Source organism: Chinchilla lanigera, unplaced genomic scaffold (assembly GCF_000276665.1).
Source record: "Chinchilla lanigera isolate Chin_1 unplaced genomic scaffold, ChiLan1.0 scaffold00051, whole genome shotgun sequence".
Classification (NCBI taxonomy): Eukaryota; Metazoa; Chordata; class Mammalia; order Rodentia; family Chinchillidae; genus Chinchilla; species Chinchilla lanigera.
Window position 1 is genome coordinate 11,519,324 of NW_004955452.1, and position 20,950 is coordinate 11,540,273.

Consider the following 20,950-nt stretch of genomic DNA (forward strand, 5'->3'; position numbering starts at 1 on the left):
GTACCGGGAACCGAACTCACGACCTTGCACTTGCCAGGCAGGCACTTTGCCGCTGAGCTAAATCCCCAGCCCCCCATTTTTTTTTTGGTTTTCTTTTTCCGGTACCGGGAATCAAACTCATGACCTTGTGCTTGCCAGGCAGGCGCTGTGCCGCTGAGCTAAATCCCCAGCCCCTTCACACTAGCATTTAAAAAAATCTTGTGATGCTACAGGTACTCAGATATCAAACTGAGTTAGAAGAGGTAGTATCTTTCTTGAATTTTATTATTCTATGTAAGTTTCCAAGCATCTCATCATAGCCTAACATGGAAATCCAAGCAGGATGACAGCAGGAATGGAAAGGAAAGATCAGAAACAAGAAGTGTTACAGAGGAAAAGCACAGTGGCTCTTGGTAGATGGCTGCTGGAGTTGGAGATGGGGAATCTGGGAAGGCCACCAGTTTTCACCGAGATGACACTGATAATGGAATTGGAAAATCTGAACATCAGTGTGGTTCTGGAAAAGATGTGTTGGGTCTGAGGTGATTGTAGAACTTTGTTGGAAATTGCCATCAGGGATCTGATGATTATAAATTTTCCCTGACCCTAGTCTAAGATCTGTTTCCTAATTCTACATGGGAGAGCTCAGAGGTTAACAAGCAGCACAGACTGTTCCTCAGGCCAACTTGCTGAGTTTGATGGCCCATTCCTATAATTCCAGTTCTCTGGGAGGCTAAGGCAGGAGGATCATAAATTCAAGCCCAGCCTGGGCAAATTAGTGTCTTGCCGAGAACTTGTCTCAAAATAAAACATTAACAGGGTGGCGGGGGTGGGGTGGGGTAGTTGATGCTATAGCTCAGTGCAAAGGCCCTGGGTTTAATCCTCAGGACTGCAAAAAATCAAAACAAACCAGGCATCAGGCGTAGTGGTGCATGCCTATAATCCTAGCACTTAGGAGGTTGAGGCAAGAGGATCACTGTAAGTTTGAGGCTAACCTGGGCTACATAGTAATTTCAAGGCCAGCCTGAACTACATAGCAATACCCTGTCTATCTGAGGTGGAAGCTGGCGGTGTTCCAGGTCAAGGAAGCTAGCAGAATCAAAGGCATGTCCCATTACCTGCTGACTGTGTGGCCTGAGACAAGGGCTTTATTCTTACCAGAGCTAGAAGTTTTTCAGTGGGACAAGAAATCTGGGCTAGGTAATCACGTAAATCTCTTCCAGCGCTACAGTTGATGGGCTGCCTATACTAGGAAAACAGTTTTAAAATTTGGGCTTTATAAGGTGGTTCTACATTTACAAAGCATAAATAGTACAGTTAGGGACCATACACATTATTTTACCAAATGTTACAGTTTGAAACTTTTGCTAGTGTGTTAACGGGTTCGGCCACAGGGTTGGTGCCACAATGTTTAGCCTCGTGAACAGTCTTCAGGTCACTGAACACGTGTGCTGGAAGGGGATTGGAGAGCCTCTACCCATCCTCACTCTCTTTTTCTTCCTGGGCATGAGATGAATGATGTTGCTATATCATGTGATCCTGCCATGATATGGGTCAAAACAAAGACACTCAGTCATGGGCTGGAACCTCCAAAACTGTGAACCAAAATAAACCTTTTCTAGGTATTTGCTGTAGTGATGCAGAGCTGATAAACACACCAAAAGAGGGGCTGGGGATTTAGCTCAGCAGCACAGCACCTGCCTAGCAAGCGCAAGGTCGTGAGTTCGATTCCTGGTACTGGAAGAAAAACAAAAAACAAACAAAAAAACACACCAAAAGACTGAGAAGGGAGCTGCTGGCTTCATGGCTGCCTATTCCTGTGCTTCTCCTCCTACCCGTGCTTTCCCCTTCTTGTGCTGCTCATGGAAAATGGGAGGCAATCATTCTAGGACAAATGATACCACTAAATACCCAAGCTGGAAATAAAGCTCATAAGGCTTAAATAAGTTTATAGATCAACCACCCAATGGTTTTTCTGGAGGAGTGCACATCATTAACCTTTTGAGGTTAATGAAAAACAAAGACCATGATTTAACCTCAACATTATCCTGGGTCAAAAAACCCTTTTGTTTAGAGTAGCAATGATTTTCTAACTGATCTTCCTGATTCCAGTTTCTTCCTGATGTAATCCATCTTATAGAGTGCAAATTAATCTTCCTACAGCACCGATCTGACTAAAAACCCTCAGGATTTATTCTCCGTTGTCTACTGTTGTCCAAAGCCACTGGCACTCAATATCTCTGTAGAATGTAAACTAATATTTTAATTTTTATTTCTTTGACCCAAGCACTCTTTAAAATCCCCTGTACAGGGTTTACGCCTTTTTTCATACTGTGTAGAGTGCCACAATATATCCTTCCTTGACCAGACAGCCAACGGGACTCTTCCTTTCTCTGAACTGCTAGTGAGTTTTCTCTGCTTTGCACTGACCTCAGAAATGCAGTGTGCTGGGCATTCAGTGTGAACTCTAGAATCAAAGTGCTTGGATGTAAATATTAGCTCTGCTGCCTACCAGCTGTGTGACACTGGGTAAGATACTTGATCTCTGTGTCATCTTTAAAATGAGGATAAGGGTTGTATCTGTCTTATAGTTATTTCAGTAAACGAATAATCTCCTTTTATAGGCAGAATTTATGTAATTCATTTTTTTTCTTCCAAAGTACCTTGAACTTAGTAGGTGCTTAATCAATCCTGCTGAATAAATGAATGACAACACTCCTTCTGTGGGATATGTTTGTTCTAAAACACTGTTTCTCTTCAGAGCCAAAACTTAGGTTAAATAGGTGAAACCCCATAGACCATTTGGGCCTTGCTAACATTCTGGCTTTCTGCCAGTCCAACCTTTGTATACAGTCTTCCTGTAACTGATCTACTTTTACCATAACACTTCCTGTCTTCCTGCCTTTTAGGTCTCAGTGTCAGTGCTTCCACTTTCTGGAATCCTTCCTTCTGCTTTGGTGATCTAAGAGTCTTTGGCCCAGGCTTCATTTCCGTGTTTTCTCTGCTAGCCTTAACTCACCATTGTGGGTGTTTCCTCAGAGTTCCTGCACGCTTTGTTGACTTGATTCATTTGTCACTTATCATGTACTCTCTTACACATGTGTTTCATTGATTTTTAAAAATTGATTATTCCTCCTTCAAGCATCTTTGGAATTGGGCTGCGTATTACAAATGATATGTCAGATTAATTGGTAGGGCTTATTTTTCTTAGAGTTCATGAACTAATGGCCCATCTTATAATCAAAGATGTCTTAGGTTAAATGAAATGGAAATACTTTTATTTTTGTGTGTATATGCTATCTTTCCAGCAAAATTGTACGCTTATTCCTAAGGACAAGTAGCTACAGCGCCCTACCCCCCCCATCTTGCTGGACAGTTCATTGCTTCTAAGAAACACAAGGAATTGGTTCCATGAGACATCAGTGGCAGTTTTGTAAGGTTTGGATCAACCATTTCTGTCATGAAGCAGGGGAGGGGCAGGTCCAGGGCCTCTGCAAATTAGCACCTCATTCAGAGGAGAGACTGCAGGCAATTCTCAACTTCCTGGTTGGTGCCCTAACCTTGAACTGCCTCCTTAGAATCTAAAGAGGCCATTTCACTCACTGCTTTCAAACCAGTTTGTTGATAGCAACAAGAGGATTAAGGTCTTCCAGGCGGGAGGGCTGAATGTGAGAGATCACTGGCACGCCCCTTCACTGCCCCTTTGGCCAGAATTTATCAATGATACTTGTGGATCCCTATTGTTTCAAGGCTTCAATTATACAGAAAACAGCCCACTGTTCCAGAAATGCCCTGAAATATATGGGAGATGCAGACACTCCTCTCACAGGTGGCAGGCCTGCTTCTGTTCATACTTGTTAAGGCGTCCATATAATTTACTATAGTTTGGAGCTAATCAGGTGAGGGAGGACACCTGTGGGAGAGGAACAGCTTATCTTTTTACTAACTACTACTTTTTGAGATTTAGCAAGTTAAGTGAAGATATATAGTCAACCATTCACTCACCCAACAAATATTTACTAAGTGCCTACTAGAGGCTACCTACTATGCTTGGTGCTGGCTAAAACATGTCCCTAGGATAGATTACAGCATAGTAAAAGAGACAGATGGTGGGCGGAGACTCTTAGTGTAGTTGTGTAAATACTGTGATGGGTGATAAGCACAGATATTGAGCACACAGAAAAAGAGGATTCAGCTTTGGAAGGAGGGCAGAAAGGCTTTCCAGAGGCAGTGTTTGACATGACTCAGAGTTAGAAAGATGAGAAAAGGAACAGCAAACAGGTAGACTCAGAAGCATGAAACACTGTGCTACATTCCACGACCTACAGAGCATCCCGTGTAGCTGCCGGCCAGGCTGTCTGCAGGAAAGAAGCCAGAAGAGGAGGTATTTTTAGGCTGGATCTAAGGTGTGCCGTATATTAAAGAGGCTGCTCATCTCCAAAGATGCTTCATGTGATCAAGCTTCAAGGGTGACTGAGACTGAAGTTGACTAGAGGCCAGAGCTCCACATACAGAGAAATGGGCAAGGACATTCTTTATAGAAAGACCTCAGGCAGGCCGCGTAAATTTTCCATGATGCATTCCCCCTGGGCTTATGGTCAGGAGGAGTTTGAGATGGGAAGGAGAGCTAGGAGAGTAAGAGGGAACAAGGTTATAAAACCAGGTTTGCCAACCGCTGGGCATTCTGTGTGCTCCATGGAAGTCTTAATGTCTTTGGGTCTGCTTGGCAGTCATCTGGTGAAACTACCCAAACCCCTGTATATGCAGGATTCCTTGCTAGGCAACTTGGACATTCAAAAAAAAAATCAGTATCTGAATCTCTGCCCTTCCCTCCCTTGGCAGAAGGATGGCCATAAAGTAGTTGCAAGCATGGGTTTTAGAGTCAGACAGAGTTGGGTTTGAATTCGGTTCTAACTACAGGTTATGCAACCTTAGACAAACTGCTTCACCTCTCTGGATCCTCACTTCCTGTTCTGAAGATGGTGGCATAGATCATATAAGATGGTTGTTGGTATCAAATGGCACTGCCTGGTACCTAGCAGATGCTCAGAAATTTGTAGCTATTCTTAAATCTGCCTGCTCTTTTATGTTGCTTTGAATGTCACAAATAACTTTTATTTTGAATCTCATTTATTAAATTAGGCAAGGTCCCCATTATACCATACAAGCAGGAACTGGGAATAGTTTCCAAGTGACTTTCATGATCAGAAGGTTGAAGGAAAACTACCTTCGTTTGACAGATGAGGCACTGTGACTTGCATATGACAAATGCCCCAAGCTGTTGATGGCTGAGTGAATTACTCACCAGCAGCAGGCACAAATGAATGCAGCAAGCCTATGAACTGCAAACTGTTGAGGATTTTTCAGGTAATCTTGGAGGAACAGACAATGAGAAGGCTGTGTCCTGGCAGAAGGTAGAGAGGCAAAAAGTCTATGACAAAGGGGTAGGAGTAGGAGAAGATACAGGAGTGTATTTGCTTGGCTGTAACATAGGGTGTGTGTAAAGCAGCCATAGCAACCAGGCTGGTGTGATGGGCAGCATGGGGAGAGTGTTGCAGACCCCAGTCAAAGAGCCAGTCCACCAGTAGCATCAACATGCCACTTAGGGGGCCCTTACTATGAACCAGACACTCTATTGGTCAAGTATGAATACAGATACAGCAAAAGTTTCTAAACATGAAAGAAATCTACAGTCCCCAAGGAAGATCTTTTTTTTTTTTTTTTTTTTTTGGTCTTTTTGAGACAGGGTCTCACAGTTGAGGCTTGCCTTGAGCTCACTTTGTAGCCCAGGCTGGTCCTGAACTCACAACGATTCTCCTGCCTCAGCCTCCCAAGTGCTGAGATTACAGGCATGCAACACCATGCCTGGCAGATCTTTGTAATGACTGTGAGTAGGATGTCCTGGAGATCAATTAAGTCTCACCTAGGCAGCTGGCCTTGAGTAAAGCAGACAGCCAGTACAGAGGATATCTTATCAGAACCTGGTGGTTGCCTGGGCAGTGACAGATGGTGGGAACAGGGAAGGGAAGAGAATGAAAGTCTATCATGACATTCTCTGGGCTGGTCACTTTCAAAGGCTTCCTATTCATCTTTATGGCCTATGGGAAATGCGGCCACCTCTGTTTTATAGATGAGAAAACTGAGGTTTATAGAGATTAAGCAACCTGGTCATGATCATTAAACTTTAATGAAAATGGTCTGAAACCAAGTTGAATGCTGAAGCTCCTACTTTTCCTGCTGGAATACTCCGCCTCTCTGGGGAAGGAAAATGAAGTCAAAGTGCCTCTGAGTTTGTGTGCCTGGATTCCAAGAAGACTCCACGACTGTGGACAGTGGTTAAGAACCCGCGAAAGGAGACCTTTCTGTGGAGGAAGACTTCAGGGTTTTTATTTTGTTCATAAATTCTCCAAATGAGAGAAATTTGTGTGTGAGTGGGCTGATATCTGAGTAGAAATATCCTACAGATAGTGGAAATCTATGGGGAGAGGGGATATGGGCAGGGATAGATGCATACTGAGAAGTCATTGGCGGATAGGTGGTTGGTGTCTGGGAGGCGAGGAACAGACAAGCTCTTCTAAGCATGAAACACAGAGAAGTTCAGACAGGGGAGAGCCAGTGCCCGTGGGAGTGAGTCAAGAGAAGAGGAGGAGGAACAGGACCCACCTACTACACATATGGTCACACGCGCAGGTGGCCATTCCAACCTCAGGTGCTGCTCAGTTCTCCTGTTCCACTCTTGAAACTGACCCATTTCTCAGAACACAACTCAAATGTCCAGAACCTCTATTAGAATTTGAGCTCTTCTGCACCTATGGAACCCCATGGTGCTTAGCATAACGGTGGGCACAGAACAGGAGCTAAACGAATACTTGTTGAACCAAAATGAATAATTAAAGAAACAGAAAAACTTTCAAGATGGTAACTAATTGTTCTTTCTGAGCCATACTTTCTTCATTTGTACAATGGAATTAAACAAGATATGTAGGTAAGGCTGGCGACTAGTATAGTACCTGGAACATGGTTGTTCATTAAATAGTAATTATTGGCTGCAAGGATGACATGCAAATTTATGAAGCATTCCATATTTAAAAAAAAAAAAAACAAAAGAGAAACCAGGGAGGTGGCATAATAGAAACCCAAGAAGGAAAGAAGGGATGCTGAACAAGTCCAAGACCCTTTGTGAACCGCTGTTGGCTTTCTCTTTCTCTCACACAACAGACAGAGACACTGACACACACATGCATATGCACACACACAGGGCCACACAGTGAAGGATCTTCAGCACTATATAAAACTCTGCCACTGATGATCTTCTGAGCTTCCCCCCCCGAATATAAAAATAGATTCTTACTGTAATAATCTAACTTGGTCCTACAGTACATAGTTGAAATAATCTTTGTGGCTGGGATCATGATTTTTAACATCAAAGTGGATGGGAATTTTGATTTCCAGCTAGTTAACAGGCCTACCTGTATGCTTTGCTGTTTACTGGATTCTTTAAGTAAAAAGTGTGTCTGCCCTACAGTTTGGCAGCCGCTTTAGGAGGGAAATACGGTACTCAGAATCCTAGACGGACAGAAATCTCTGCTCCCTGACATAAAATGTCCTCTGTGATAAAAACAAAGCCGCTATGTGCCAGGCCTGCCCATCAGAAAACTCTCTCTTCAGCTGAGACCCGAGGTGGGCTGCGGGTACTGAACAAAGAACTGGCATCTGGAGGCATGGCTGGGTGAAAGGGCTCAGGATTTTCAATGACCCAGCAGCTCCCTTTTATCACAGCATCCCCCGCCCGGTCAGCAACTTTCTCCTCACCTCTGGGCCTGAGTGTGTACCCAAAGCCTGCAGTTTATCGTCTAGAGGGAGGACTCCAAGGATCAAGCCTCCTAGCTGGAGCGGTGGCCCAGCTCCCTTGGGAGTCAGCTTCCCGGGGACACTTGCTGCCTGGCCCTCTTCTGCCCTTGGTGGCCCCACCCTCCTATCACCAAAGAGGGCAGGGCCGGCCCTTTTGGTTTGCTCTCCAAAGCCCAGCCTCTCAGGTTCCGCTCTCCTCCCCTGCTCCCCTCCCCCACCCCACCCCTTTCAGGGCATAAGGGACCTTTTCTATTTGCAGAGCCTAAAGAAGCTGGTTGCCAAGGTGACAGGAGCAGGAACAGCAGGGAGCATGCTGTGGGGGAGGGGCTTTACCCCCAAATAGCTGTCAGTGGGAGCAGTCCCAGCTGGGACTAGAGAGTTTGCCTGGCTGGGAGGAAATACCCCCAGGAGGACACATTCCTCTCAGCTATGCTGTGCCCCCTCAACTCCCGCCCACCTTCCCGCCCCATCAAGAGGCTCCACTGACTACCTTCCCTGGGGGCAGGCAGCTGGCTCAAAAAATGCTCTGATAAAAAACAAAACATGCACAGTGCTCTGCATCTAGCTCTCTCTCTCTCTCTCTCTCTCTCTCTCTCTCTCACACACACACACACACACACACACACACACACACACACACACACGCTTTTCCCTCTGGCTGCCTTCTCCCAGGCTCATTCACAGTGGACTGGCAGGGCAAGAGGCCAGAAGTCACCTTCGGTTGGGAGCTGAGGAGCCCAGGACAGGTGCTGCTCCAGGCTGCCCCCGACCAGGTCCTAAGAATAATTCCAGACGCCCTAGGCCTCCCCCAGCTGCCTTCTGTTCGGGAGATGGGAGGGGGAGTAGGACCATGGGCCTACAGGGAGGAAGGGGTGGAATAGAAAGGAAGAATAGAAAGGGTAGTGGGAGGCGGGAACAATGCGGGGCGCACTGGGCTGTGTCTCTGGGTGAGAGTCTTTGTAGATTTCAGCTCACAGCTGCTGCATAGAAAGTTCTGTGGGGCCACTGGTCTCTGTACTGCATCACAGCCGCATGCTGTTAGTTTCAGGCCACACTTGGGGCATTGGGTCGAAAGCCTGTCGCTGACTGGTGTTTACATTTACAGCTCAAGAGGCGAGAGCCCACCACCTGCCTCTGCAAATCTGAAACTGCCTGAGGACCCCCAGGCTCAGCTTTGGGTCAGGAAAAGCCAAGAAGGCCCCAAATCATGAAAAAATGAGAGGGGCGACGTGGCTTGATGATTAAAGGGCACAGAAGTTGACTCTGGCAGATCTGGAGCTCTGTCCCAGTTCTGCTGCTCACCACCTGGGTGACTTTGAGGGCTTTCTGTGATAAGTTCTTGGGGAAAATCTATGAGCCTGAGTTTCCTCATCTGTAAAATGGATAAAAACACCTAAACTACAGAGCTCTTTTGGAGGACTGAAGTGGTGTGGATGAAGTGCCTTGCATGACAGCCGGCATGTGATGGACTTGCCCCTGGAGCTGGTCTCCTTTCCGTCTGGCTTTCTTGAGACCCCACAGATGTCTCACAGCCAACAGAGTGGCCCAAGGGCTGCTTCTGAATAGTTCTCAGAATTTGAGGGGGGCTTAAATTGAGAGAGAAGCTACATTCTGGCCAGTCAGGGATGGAGTTCAAGAAAGTTCTGGGTCCTGATGTTGAGGGTTAGATGAGCACATAGGTGTGACCTCGAGGTCTTGGCTCTAGCCCAAGCTGCTATTAACACAATGTAAGATACCTGAATCTTCATCCTTTAAACCTCAGTTTCTTTTTCCATAAAAGGAAGAGGCTGGGTTAGTCTCTGGAGAAAGCAACGCCAGACAGTGAGAAACACTTTGAACCACAAGGCCTTTGAAGGGAGGGGCCTGCCCCAGCTCAGCAGTGACCACAGGCGGGCAGACTGGCCCTTGTGATTTCCAAAGTCTCAAGAAGGTGAAAGAATGACTTCAGTTTGGTTTCTTCCTATCCAAGTGATATGTGCTCTATTTGTGTTTCCTCTCTGTCTGTGATGCTTTTTCTACTTTATCTGCCAAGTTATTGCTCATCCTTCGGGACTGAAGTGCCAGCCCCTCTGAGGGACAGCCTCTCTGACGCAGCCTGCCCGGCAGTGAGCTCACCCCACTGTACCTAATGCCGGGTTAGGAAACTAAAGAAGTTTACTCACATATCTGCCTCTGTCCCTTTGACTTTGTACTCTTTTAAATAAGAAATCATACCTTCGCCATCTTTGTCTTAATCTAATGACAAGCATATAGTAGGTCCTCAAGAAAAAAACAGAACAAAACAAAACAAAGCACAGATTGGGTTGTAAAATGGTCTGGATGAAGACAGAAGGTTAGTGGTTTTTCAGGGCCGGGACCAGCGTGATTCTCTCTTTAATAACAAGCCATATGGTCCAGCATGATATTTATTTCTGTGGTATAATGGCTTGGTCTTGTTTCCTAGACTGATAAATCTGGCTTCTAGGGTTCTTGGCAGGTTGTCCATTAAACACTGCTTGTAATAGGCAGTTCTGGGAAAAGCTTAGCAGGCAGGGAAAGGAGTGTAGCCAGGGAGTACTGATTCATCCCCTTTGCAGAATCTGCCTTACAAGTAATTGGCTGGATTTTTTCTTCTTCTAGATTTAGTCTCAAGGAACCCCTCACTGGAATGCGGTTCTTGGCTAGATGGTTCCTCTGCTCCTGCAGTGCTCAGAGCTTAGCTCATAGCATAGCACTGATCACGCTGTGCTGCCCTGTACCTGTTTGTCTCCCCATCCTGGACCTTCCTTATTTCTGACCTCTACACACCCAGAACTTGCAACATGACTGGGAAATATTTGCCCACATGCCTATGGAATGATAAGAAAATAAGCCTCTACTTCCCCATCTCCCCGTGTGGTTCTTACCTGTTTCTGGCTGGTCCCTATCCTTTCCCAAGTCTTAGGGAATTTCAAGATAGTCCACTGCCAAGCTCCACTGACTCAAGATTAAGAGCTATGCCTCTGTGCTCCAAGACCCATCATTGTGTCACTGTGAAGAAGGACTTGTTCCTGTCCTTGTGCCTTTCTTAAAGTTAGACTCGAAGTATGTAACAGAATCTAGACATGCACCTCAAGGAGAGGGAGACGTGGCTGGAATTTTAGTGCAACCATTGGAACAGGAAGGCTTGGAACCTTGCTCCTGACTCAGAGTCCAGGTTCCTTCTTCCCAGGGCCCTTACCTGGTGCAATGAGGGGGTGGGTGGCCACAGCAGGAACTGCCCGGCCGAGGCCAGCCCGGCCCTCCACACTCCCTGGCAGGCTGCTGTTGCCATCTCCTTTCTTGAGTGGTTCCACCACACTGTCAGCTATGCCAGGCTTGGCACCTGCAGGGGAACCCTGAGCAGTGTTTCTGCCCTGTGATGGGGTAGGCAGAGGCTGGCTGCTGCCCGGTGTGGGTTTCAGGGCCAAGCTGGGCAGGACAGGTTGAGTGGGGGTAGGGCCCGAGGTGGCTGCAGCTGGTGTCTGCTGTGTTCGGAGGGTCAGGTTCTGTACCTGGAAAAGAGGGGTCTGAGGGAGTCCAGAGAATGTGGGTAGGGATAATGCCAATATGTAACTAAGAGATGAGGTTTGAGATGGATTCAGGAATGGCCTGAACATGATAGTGGGTTATAAAGTCAGACAGAAGGGTAGAGAGAGAGGGGGAGGGAGAAGGAGGAGAAGGAGGACAGGGAGGAGAGGGAAAGGGAGAGGGAGAAGGGGTGGAATGGGGAGAGAGAGATAGAGAGTAAAGAGAAGGAAGAGGAGGAAGAGGAGGAGGTAGAGGAGGTAGAAGAGGAGGGGAGAGATAGACAGAGACAGACAGAGATGGAAACAGAGAATATGAATGAATGAGTTAGGGGCTGAAAGAGGACCCAGGAGCAGATGGAATATCTACAGAAGACAAGAAAGGTCACTAATAATTGGGTCCACCAACAGAAGGAACTGAATTCTGACAAGTGATTGCCACCCAGGCTGGGGCAGGCATGGGCAGGGAGGCTAGACTCCCTCACTGCTGTGAGCCTCTCTCCTCCCCTAGCCATCAGAACTGGATGCATACACTGAGAAATAATCTCCACAGGGCTGGGGATTTAGCTCAGCGGCACAGCGCCTGCCTGGCAAGTATGAGGTCGTGTGTTTGATTCCCAGTACCGAAAAAAAAAAAACCCAATAAACAAACAAACAAACAAAAGAAATAATCTCCACACACGGTGGAGCATGGGGCTTCCCACTCTGGAAAAAAGCAGGACAAAAATGAAAGTTAACTGAAGAGTAAGGCCACCAGGCAAAGGACTATCTTGTCCTTAGAATAAGGTTAACTAGGGCTTTTCAAGATGCTTGACATACTTATTCAGCCTGGTCCCTGGCGCCCTCTGCTGGACACGTGGAGGTTGTGCCAGACTCTCATACCCCGGCTACCCAATCCTCTGGTTCTGACTTCATTTTGGAGACAGGGTAGGGAGACAGAAGTGAGAAATTCTCCCTTCCCAGCTGCCCACAGGATCTTCACAACCATAGTAGCAACCGTGTGCTCCCAGCAGAAGGCAGGAACCCAGGAAACGTCCTTATTTTCTCTTCTGTGCTATTTCTCCCGATTCCCAGCAGTGCTGGCATATGTAACCAGAGTGGGATTTTCCCCTTGCAAAGCAGCAGCAACAACAAAAAACCCCAAATTATCCCAGCGATGAGAGGGCAGTATGGGGTATGAAAGCCTCAGAATGCTGTCCTCTGATTCCTAACTATATCTGAGAAGAAAACAGAGTTAAGAGGGGCTGAGGCCGTCTGGATGGGCATGAAAGAGCAAGTCTGGGAGCACCTGCTTCCCTAAAAGAACCCAGCCTTTCCAGAGACTCAAAGCTCCTCCAGGGCTGCCCATCCCCAGCATCCTACCCTTCTGCAGAGCTGCCCACCCCCGTGCCCTCCCACAAGCATGGGGTCCTCACCTGGGCGGGGGTGGGGGGCCGGGCGGGGGAGCCAGTGCCGAGCTCAGGCTGCACAGTAGCGACGGTGGCCGTGGGCGTGAAGATGAGCTGAGGGGACAAAGGAACAGTGCCGCCTAGGGTCCTAGCTACTTGTACCAGGTTACCTGGCTGGGCCCGGAGTCACAGGAAACGAGGCGCCTTTTATCTGCCCAATGTGAGCTCAGCCACAGGGCAGAACAGGTTAGCCAAAGCAGACATGAGGATGGCTAGGGAAATAAAAGTGGGGAGGCAAGAAAGGGCAGGGGTCCCAAGGATTGCTGAGTGTCTCCAGAGGCTCGTAGCATGCTGACCCAGGCCGGGCAATGATCGTACAGGATGTGAGCACTATTGTGGGGCTTCAGAACTCCTTCAGAACCCTGTGAGGGGGTCATTCTGGGGGGAACCGATATTCCTGGGACACGCTGAAGTCACTCTCCTCAGAGTTCTGGCAAGCAGGGATCTTAGGCAGATGCTTGAGGATTATTTCCCAGGTCTAAGTTACCCTACCCCCAGGGCTAGGTTGGAACAAGACTCTCCTTCAGAGGGATTCAGATCAGATGTATGCTTTTTGACCATTTTCTATTCAAATTTTTACTCAGGGACCTAAAGGCAGCAATGTCAGAAGCAGCAGACAGCCTGGACCTGTGGTCATATCTCACTCTCTTCTGGACGGGCATGGGTTATCCATGTTCCTTGCCTGGCACCTCACCTGCAGGTGGGTCTAGCTCTGCGTTGGTGTGGATAAAGTGATGCCAGGGTGCTTTCCCTGTAGCTCTGTGGCATTGCATCTGGCCTGCTCCTCTTTGTGTGTATGTCTTGATTTTGAGGGGCAGCAGGCAGGTGTCAGGACACCAGGGGGGCTGCTGAGTGAGACGTGAGAATGACGAAAGTGAAGATGCGGGCAGACTTGGGAGAGGGCATTGTGGTTGGCAGTTTGCTGGGGAAGTGAAAGTCTGTTTTATGCTGTGTGTCCAAGAAGTATTTCCTGGGAGTGGAGATGTGCCTCAAATGATGAACTCAGAGCCATGAACAAAGGCGTGGGAACAGGACCAGAAAAGCTCCAACCAAGTTCTGGCCATAAGAGAAAAGGGAGGGGCAGGACTGCATTGTCTTCAGGGTGATGGGACATGGAACCACAGGAAAACTCTTCAGCATGGGAGGTATGAGATGTGACTCTGTGCTTGGAATCTAACACAGCAACACTACATGTTCCTGCCTCCTAGGGAGAATGCTGCTACTGACCCAGGAAATGCTTCTGAATCTTAGAGGGCCCTTTTCTCCTCTTAGACACAGGTGCAAAGGAGAGATTCCAGGCATGTTGTTGAGATGTACACTGGGTATATTCTGCCCAGATCAACTCCCCTATCCCTCGGTAGAAGGGAGGCCCAGCTGGGAGGACAGTGGTGGCGGCAGCCGCAGCAACAGTAGCTGGCCCTGAAGTTTACCTCCTGGGCTACAATACACTTTTGGCCCCTGAGGGAGAAGTGGCCAGTCCTTAAAGGACCGCCACAGCGGGGGATGATCTCATTTCTGCGCAGCACCTGGTATCTGTGCATCTGCTCATCTTACAGTCTGAGTGCTGAGGACCATCTGGGCATGGAGCCCTGCACTGTCTACCCTAATCGGTTCTGAAGAGCAGATTCTGATCCTTGGTTTCCCTCCAGGAGGAGAAGGAAGGGAGACATCCTGGGTAACAGTTTTAGCTTGGAGCCCATCCTTTCTTGAGTCATGGAACTTACAAAACCATGTCCTACTCAGCCTGCCAGGCCCACTCTTCTTTATTGTACCCCATTTTCCTTGCCCCCAGCCTCTCCTGCCTGACCCTCCTAGCTCCCTACTTCTGTCTTTGCCCTCCCAGTGCCAGAGGCAAGCCTCAGCCTGTGGGTACTCACCATCTGTGCTCTGAGGTACATCTGTGCTTGGCTTGCAGTGAGGGCTGGAGAAGACGTGTTGCCCAGGAGTACAGCCTGCTGGGCAAGGCCTGAGGCTGTGGCTGAATTGACACTCTGGGCCCTGTTGATGAGCTGGGTGGCTGCTGGAGAGGCTGCCAGGTTGATCTGGTGAGAGAGACATGTGAAGTAGAAAACAGGAGGTTCTGAGGGGTGAACTGTGCCTGTTCCATCTATTTATTGCCCTTCCTCCTTCTTTGCCCCTTGGTTTTACAATCTCCTTTGAGACCATCTCTGGTCCTTGAGCCCGGGAGCTTCCTCCTGGCCTAGGTGTAGGAGGATTGATGTTGAGAGAGAACTGAGCTAACAGCAGAACCTTGTCTGTGGAAAAATGACAGGGTGTTAATATAAGGGTTAGAAAGAGGCCATGTACTTTTTTCCCCCTTGGCAGGAGCAACAGACTCCAGCCATGGTCCCATGCGGCTAAGTGTTCCCCACTGGGTCTAGGAACTCATGAGCATTTTGAGCAAGGAGGAAGGAGCCAGTCCAGAGCTGTAGACTCTGCTTGCTACCCTGCCCTACTCACCGAAGACGACTGGGCTGGCGCCTGTGCAGACACACTGCTGCCAGTACTCCCTTGTCTGTTGGCCACTAGGCTTGCCTGGAAAAGAACAAACTCCTGTCACTAGCATCTCACTCTCCACCCCATTCTCCCAAGTCATTCATTCTTGGGACCTCATCTTCCAGGGAGCACCCTGGACCGTGGTGAAGACAGCAGCCTCTGGAGCACAGTCCCACCTGCCTCACTCATGTGGCCCTGAGCAGGAGCCCAGTCTGTACCTACCTCGAAGGGTTGCTGAGGAGACTGAACAAGCAGTGTTGGCACCGAGCTCGGACTGCTAGCCATCACTACTGCTCAGCACTCCCAGTTCTCCGCAGATCCTCCCCCACCCACTCTGCTCCAATCTCTGCCCTGTCCCTCTGCTCTTGGCCAGCTTCTTCTTATCCTTGAAGCATCAGCTTCAGTGTCACTCCAGCACCCAGACCTTCCCTGACCACCCGGCGCTATCCTCTGTCCTTCATTTGTAGCAGTGTAATCTTCTCCATCATAGATTATCACAGCTTAGATAGTTAAACAGTTTGTTTCCTTGTCTATTTGGGTTCCTGTTCTCCTGCTGCCTCCTGACTCTAAAGCTCCAAGAGGACAGGTCCACGGCGCATCTATCACAGGAGCATTGTATGCAGCAGGCGCATAGAACATCTTGTTAAATGACAAATAAATGCATAAATGAATGTGTTCTGCTCAGTCACTGGGAGGAGAGAGAGCAATGCGAGGCATATGAGCTCCTGTGGGTGCTCCTCTAGAGTTGTGGTCCCTCCCTAGCAGCGTGGTGGTGTGGGTAGAAAAGGGGCTCTCAGCACCTCTTCCTTGGGCTGCCCAGGACAGAATTCCAGCTGCTTTACTCACTAACTCTGTGACTGACCCAGGGCTCTGTTCTTCACCCACCAAGAGGACATGATGGCGACAGTGCCTGCTTTGTGAGTCCCTCTGAGAACTAAAAGAGGGTTGCATGGGGGGCACACTTTCCTCCTTTCCCTGTCACTCCCACAACCTCAACCCAAAGGAGCCTTGGCACCATGTTCCCTGTGATTCTCACCTGCTGTACGGCTGCCAGGCTCTGGAGCTGGGCACTGCTGAGCTGCTGCTGCTGCAAGGCGGCGGTCTGCAGCATGAGGTGCTGCTGCTGAGCGGCGTACATCTGCTGCAGGTACTGAGCTGCCGTGCTGGGCTGCCGGTGCAGGGCCTGCTGGATCACCTGGGAGGGTGGCAGGGGAGCTGGAGCCGTCACTCGCCATACCACAGGCCCCTTCTGCAGCCATGCCTTGTCACCTCAGCTCTTCCTTGGCTGCTCAGAGAGGCAGTGCAGGCCTGTGACCACCACTCTAACCCATCACCTGTCCTGAAGTGGGAGTAGTGGGCAGGAAGACAGTTGTTTGCAGAACTTTATTTTTCTACTGTGCCTGTCTTGGGCTCCTCCCTGACGGGTCTGCTTCTGCATCAGCTGTCACAAAGATAGCCAAAGCGCACACTACTGCTCTAACCTACTCTTGGGGAGATAGAGTCTCCCATGCCAGCTTGGCAGGCCCTCCTCTCCCCGACCACCCTGCAGCCTCAGATGAGGGCAAAGCTTAACAAGGCAGAGCACCAAAAGGGGCTGGGAAGAAAAGCCAAGCCACATGGGCCTACTCCAGGTTCAGCAGCAGCAGCCAAACTCAGACTCATGCCAAGGCAACTAACAGCTCCCGGGAGCAGGGCTTTAAGTCTAACCTGCCTCTGCTCCCCAGGTTCTGCCTCAGCTCCCAGAAGGTTGTAGCTGTCCGTGAGAAGGTGGCGTTCGCCTTGCAGAGCATGCCTATGCCACAGGGATTACATATTCGACTTTGATTCATTCTCTCTCTTGCCTTTTCTGACCTTTGCTTCCTCTTTTTAACTACTGCCTCCCGTTCTCTGGGCTTACTGGCTATTCCATCCTTCTTGGTGGTGAGCAGCAGCCTCTAGGAAATGATAAAAGGCTATTGTTTGGTCCTCACCACCCCAGGAACAGAGAAAAGTGAATACCTTTCTGCAGCCCTAAGACTCTATTTTTCTCAGGACATTTCTCTTCTTTTCTGCCCCAGCTCACTCACCCATGCCATGCCCTGACCCGGCCCTGACCAGGCTCTGGTCGACTTCCTGCTCTTAGTTTTCTGCAATTTGTGAGCCAGGGCCCTGGCCTGTTCAGCATCTCTTTAGCCCAGTGGGATTCCTGGTCTGTTCCAGGACCAAAGCTCTGTGCTCAGATTTGGGGTCTGTAGAAACAGGCCGATATCACAGATCTTCCAAGGGCTCTGATGTCTCCCCAGATACCTCCCACACTCCCAGCACTTATGCGTGCTTCCTTAATTCTTCCCTTCATCAGGATACTTTCCTCTCTGGGACCTTATCTATATGAACTCCATTCTCTTTTTATTCCCTGTTGTCCCTGGAATGATTTCTGACTGCCTAGGCCTTTCTGTCTTTCTTAAGACTCCTGAAAGTGACCTTCCAAGCTATCCAGCAGCAGTGGCTGGTTCTGTGACTCCTCCTCACCGAGGGTGTCCCTGAATGGAGTCAGGAGCCCTCCCGGTGCTGCCTGGGTGTGGAATACAACCTTGGCTTATTTTACTTGTCAGAGCAGGAACTCCTACCCCGTTTGGCTAGATTTCTGAGGTGAGGTAGAAGGCGTAGTCTAATGCCAGATCCTGGAATTCCAAGCTACAGCACTCATGCATGAAGGTCTAGGGGAAGAGGCTGGGGGTGGGCAAGAATGAGAGCAAGAAAAATGATCTGATTAAGTGTGAGGCAGAGACAAGTGGGAGAAGGAAGAGTCCAGAGTTTATGACCGTCTCTTCTGTAACCAGATTTCTCAGGCTTCTCACTGTCTCCTGTAGCTCCTTCCCCATCCCCTTATCTGGGCCTAGAGCCAATGCAGAGTGAGGTCATTCTTCTAGTATATCCAAATGGGAACAGCAAAGTTACTTAGAGTCAATTTCTTTGCTGCAGTTTTTCTTTTCTGCCCTTGTTATCGAGGAACTGAAAACAGATACTGTTATGATTAAGAACACAGGTGTGGGGTGAGAGCTAGGTTCAGTTAATTTTTCCAATGGCCTTGGACAAGTTATTACTTTCTCTGAGCTGCCTCCATTTTATCAGTGATAGAACTGTGTCTAATAATAGCCATTCTTATAGTTGGGAGGAAGATAAATATACAAAACCTTAGTACAGTGCTGAGCAGATAGCAGACAGCAATACATGGTGGTACTTGCACTTTGAAACAGTGTATAGTCACGTGAGAGGCTGGCCTTGTGAACAGCACATTGCAAATTTTAGGAAAGCAAGAAAAAAAGCCTCAAAGACAAAGGACTGTTTGAGGCTTCTGTTTTGGTCTTCTACCTTTGAAACTTAGATCTGTTCCTTACAGAGCAGTCATTTAAATAATGGGTTTGGGTTGTAGTTAGGCAGCCCCCAGTCATTTTTGGGACTCATCATTTTTTACTTGTTTTTCCTTTATACCTTCACAAACCTATTTTCCCAAAACAGTACTCAGGGATCCACACCATCAGGTAAGGAAGAGCTTTTTTTTTTTTTTTTTTTTTTCTGATTTGCGAAGTATTCTCCCTCTCACTAAACTTCCCTGATTTGGCCCACCTTGCATCACTTCCCCTCCTCTAAGCACACATAGATAGCCACAATTTTGCTCCTTTTTGCTCACTTTGGAGCCCTCCAGGTTATTCTTCAGGGCTGGCCCATACCTTCTCCTGGCCAGCCCTGTAGATGATGAATAGAATTCCTGGACAAATTAGAACCTTACCTGCACAGTCTGCCGGTCAGGAATACCACTGTACACAGAAATCTGGGGCCCAGTGGGGCGGCCATTGCCACTACTGCTGCTATTGCTGCAGCCACTGCTGCTACTGGCCCCACTGGTGCTGCTTGTGGCACTGGCACTGCTGGACGTGTGTGGGACTGGCAGCTCATTCTCCATGGCCCACAGGGTGGCACAATCAGGGTGCTCAGATGGTGGAAGAGCAGCCAGATGCTAGGAGGGAAGAGGCAGGAGTGAAGTATTTAGTCAATGCTTATTAGAGAATGCACATGCTGTTGGGCCTCTATATTCAGTTGTTTTACATTGTGAATTCAACCACCCTTGGAAGGAAACTATGTGGGGAAAAAAATACCTGTACTTGGAGCTGGGGATTTAGCTCAGTGGCACAGAGCCTGCCTGGCAAGAGCAAGGTCGTTAGTTCTATTCCCGGTACCGGAAAAAAAACCAAACAAACCAAAAAATAGCTGTACTGAACATGTATAGACTTTTTTTCTTTCCATTATTTCCTAAATAATATGGTATAACAACTATTTGCATAGAATTTTTATTGTATTAAGTAGTGTAAATAATCTAGAGATGATATAAGTATATGGGGGGATGTGCAAAACTGTATTTTATGTAATGGACTTGAGCAACTGCAGATTTTGGTGTCTGTCAGGAGTGCTGGAACCAGTCCTCTGTGGAGAAGGGAGGACTGTATGGGCATCAGTTCCCCAGCTGGCCCATCATGGGGCTGCCTGTGAACCGAGGTTTCTAGACGGTTACCAGCAGAGGGACAGGGCCAGACTTAGTTCAGTAGGTGAGGTTTTAAGTCAGGTCTGCCTGATTCTAAAGCCTGTGATCTGTTTCTTCTGCCAGCAGAGGTGAAACTAGCACAGGAGACAGATTTCCCATATATTTTTTTCCTGGTAGTGATCTTAGGGATCATCTTGCCCTGTTAAACTCTTCATTTTTTGGGATGAGGAAATGAAAATCAGAGAACTTATTCTTGGTCCACATGCCAGCTGATGACAAAAGTAGGACTGAAAATCTAGAAAATGGGCCTAGTGGTGCACACCTGTAATCCTAGTACTCTGGGAGGTTGAGTCAGGTTCAAGGCCAGCCTGGGCAACTTTGTGACTCAGGAAGACCTTGACTGAAAAAAAATTTTTAAAAAGTTTAAACGGCTAGGAATCTACATAAGTGCGAAGGCCCTGGATTCAATTCCCAGTACTGGAAAAAATCTAGCAACAACAGAATGGGAGAAAAGGCAAATAAGGAGGTAATAAAATAAATGAAAGTGTTATTCTGATTTCAAAGTTGGAAAAACCTTAAGTTTGGAGTCTCTATTTTCTTTATTACTTAGTGAGTGCATTTTGAACCTAATGCAGAACAGGGAACTTGCGTGATTTGGTTAAAATTTCAGGTTTTGGAATCAGAAAGACTTGGGTTTGAGTCCTGGCTTTTGCACTGTCTAGCTGGGAAACCTTGGCCAGGCACACTTGTCGGGCATTCTGTTTATTAATCTGTCGAATGTGGTAGTCTGTGGACTGTTGCAAGCATAAAGTAAATGGTGATACAAAGCGCTTGGCAGGTGTCAAGCACCCACTGAGTGCTCCATAAGTACCAGCTGTTGTTGTGCTTGTAAATATTGCCCCCCATCTCATTCCCACTGTCTGGCTCCAACAGACCAGGCTTCTCGAAAGATGGAACTGGCAGGGCCTCTACAGACCCCTTGTCCCAGTTATTAATGAGGGCCAGAAATTCTGCCTCCCGTGGTCCAGGCATACAACTAGAAACTGCACATTTCCTTGAGGCCATGTACCTGGTATGGACAGGGCTTAAGAAAGAAGGACGGAGTGGTAGGAGAAGCACACCCAGACTTGAGG

General features: G+C 48.1%; 1 protein-coding gene across 2 annotated transcripts in view; it reads right to left on the bottom strand.

The window, feature by feature from the left end:
* Positions 1-19,295, bottom strand: part of Phc2 (polyhomeotic homolog 2 (Drosophila)) — a 48,283-nt gene extending 28,988 nt beyond the window's left edge. Inside the window, exons 1-6 of one of the 2 annotated variants that reach the window (XM_013519535.1) lie at positions 19,068-19,295; positions 16,335-16,493; positions 15,263-15,337; positions 14,680-14,844; positions 12,770-12,856; positions 11,030-11,342 (exon numbers count right to left, since the gene is read on the bottom strand). In XM_013519535.1, the coding sequence (XP_013374989.1) occupies positions 11,030-11,342; positions 12,770-12,856; positions 14,680-14,844; positions 15,263-15,337; positions 16,335-16,493; positions 19,068-19,241 (973 nt within the window). In that variant the 5' untranslated portion in view covers positions 19,242-19,295. Of the gene's footprint in view, positions 1-11,029; positions 11,358-12,769; positions 12,857-14,679; positions 14,845-15,262; positions 15,338-16,334; positions 16,494-19,067 lie in introns of both variants that reach the window. The other variant, XM_013519534.1, reaches the window with a different exon arrangement.
* Positions 19,296-20,950: the final 1,655 nt, after the last annotated feature.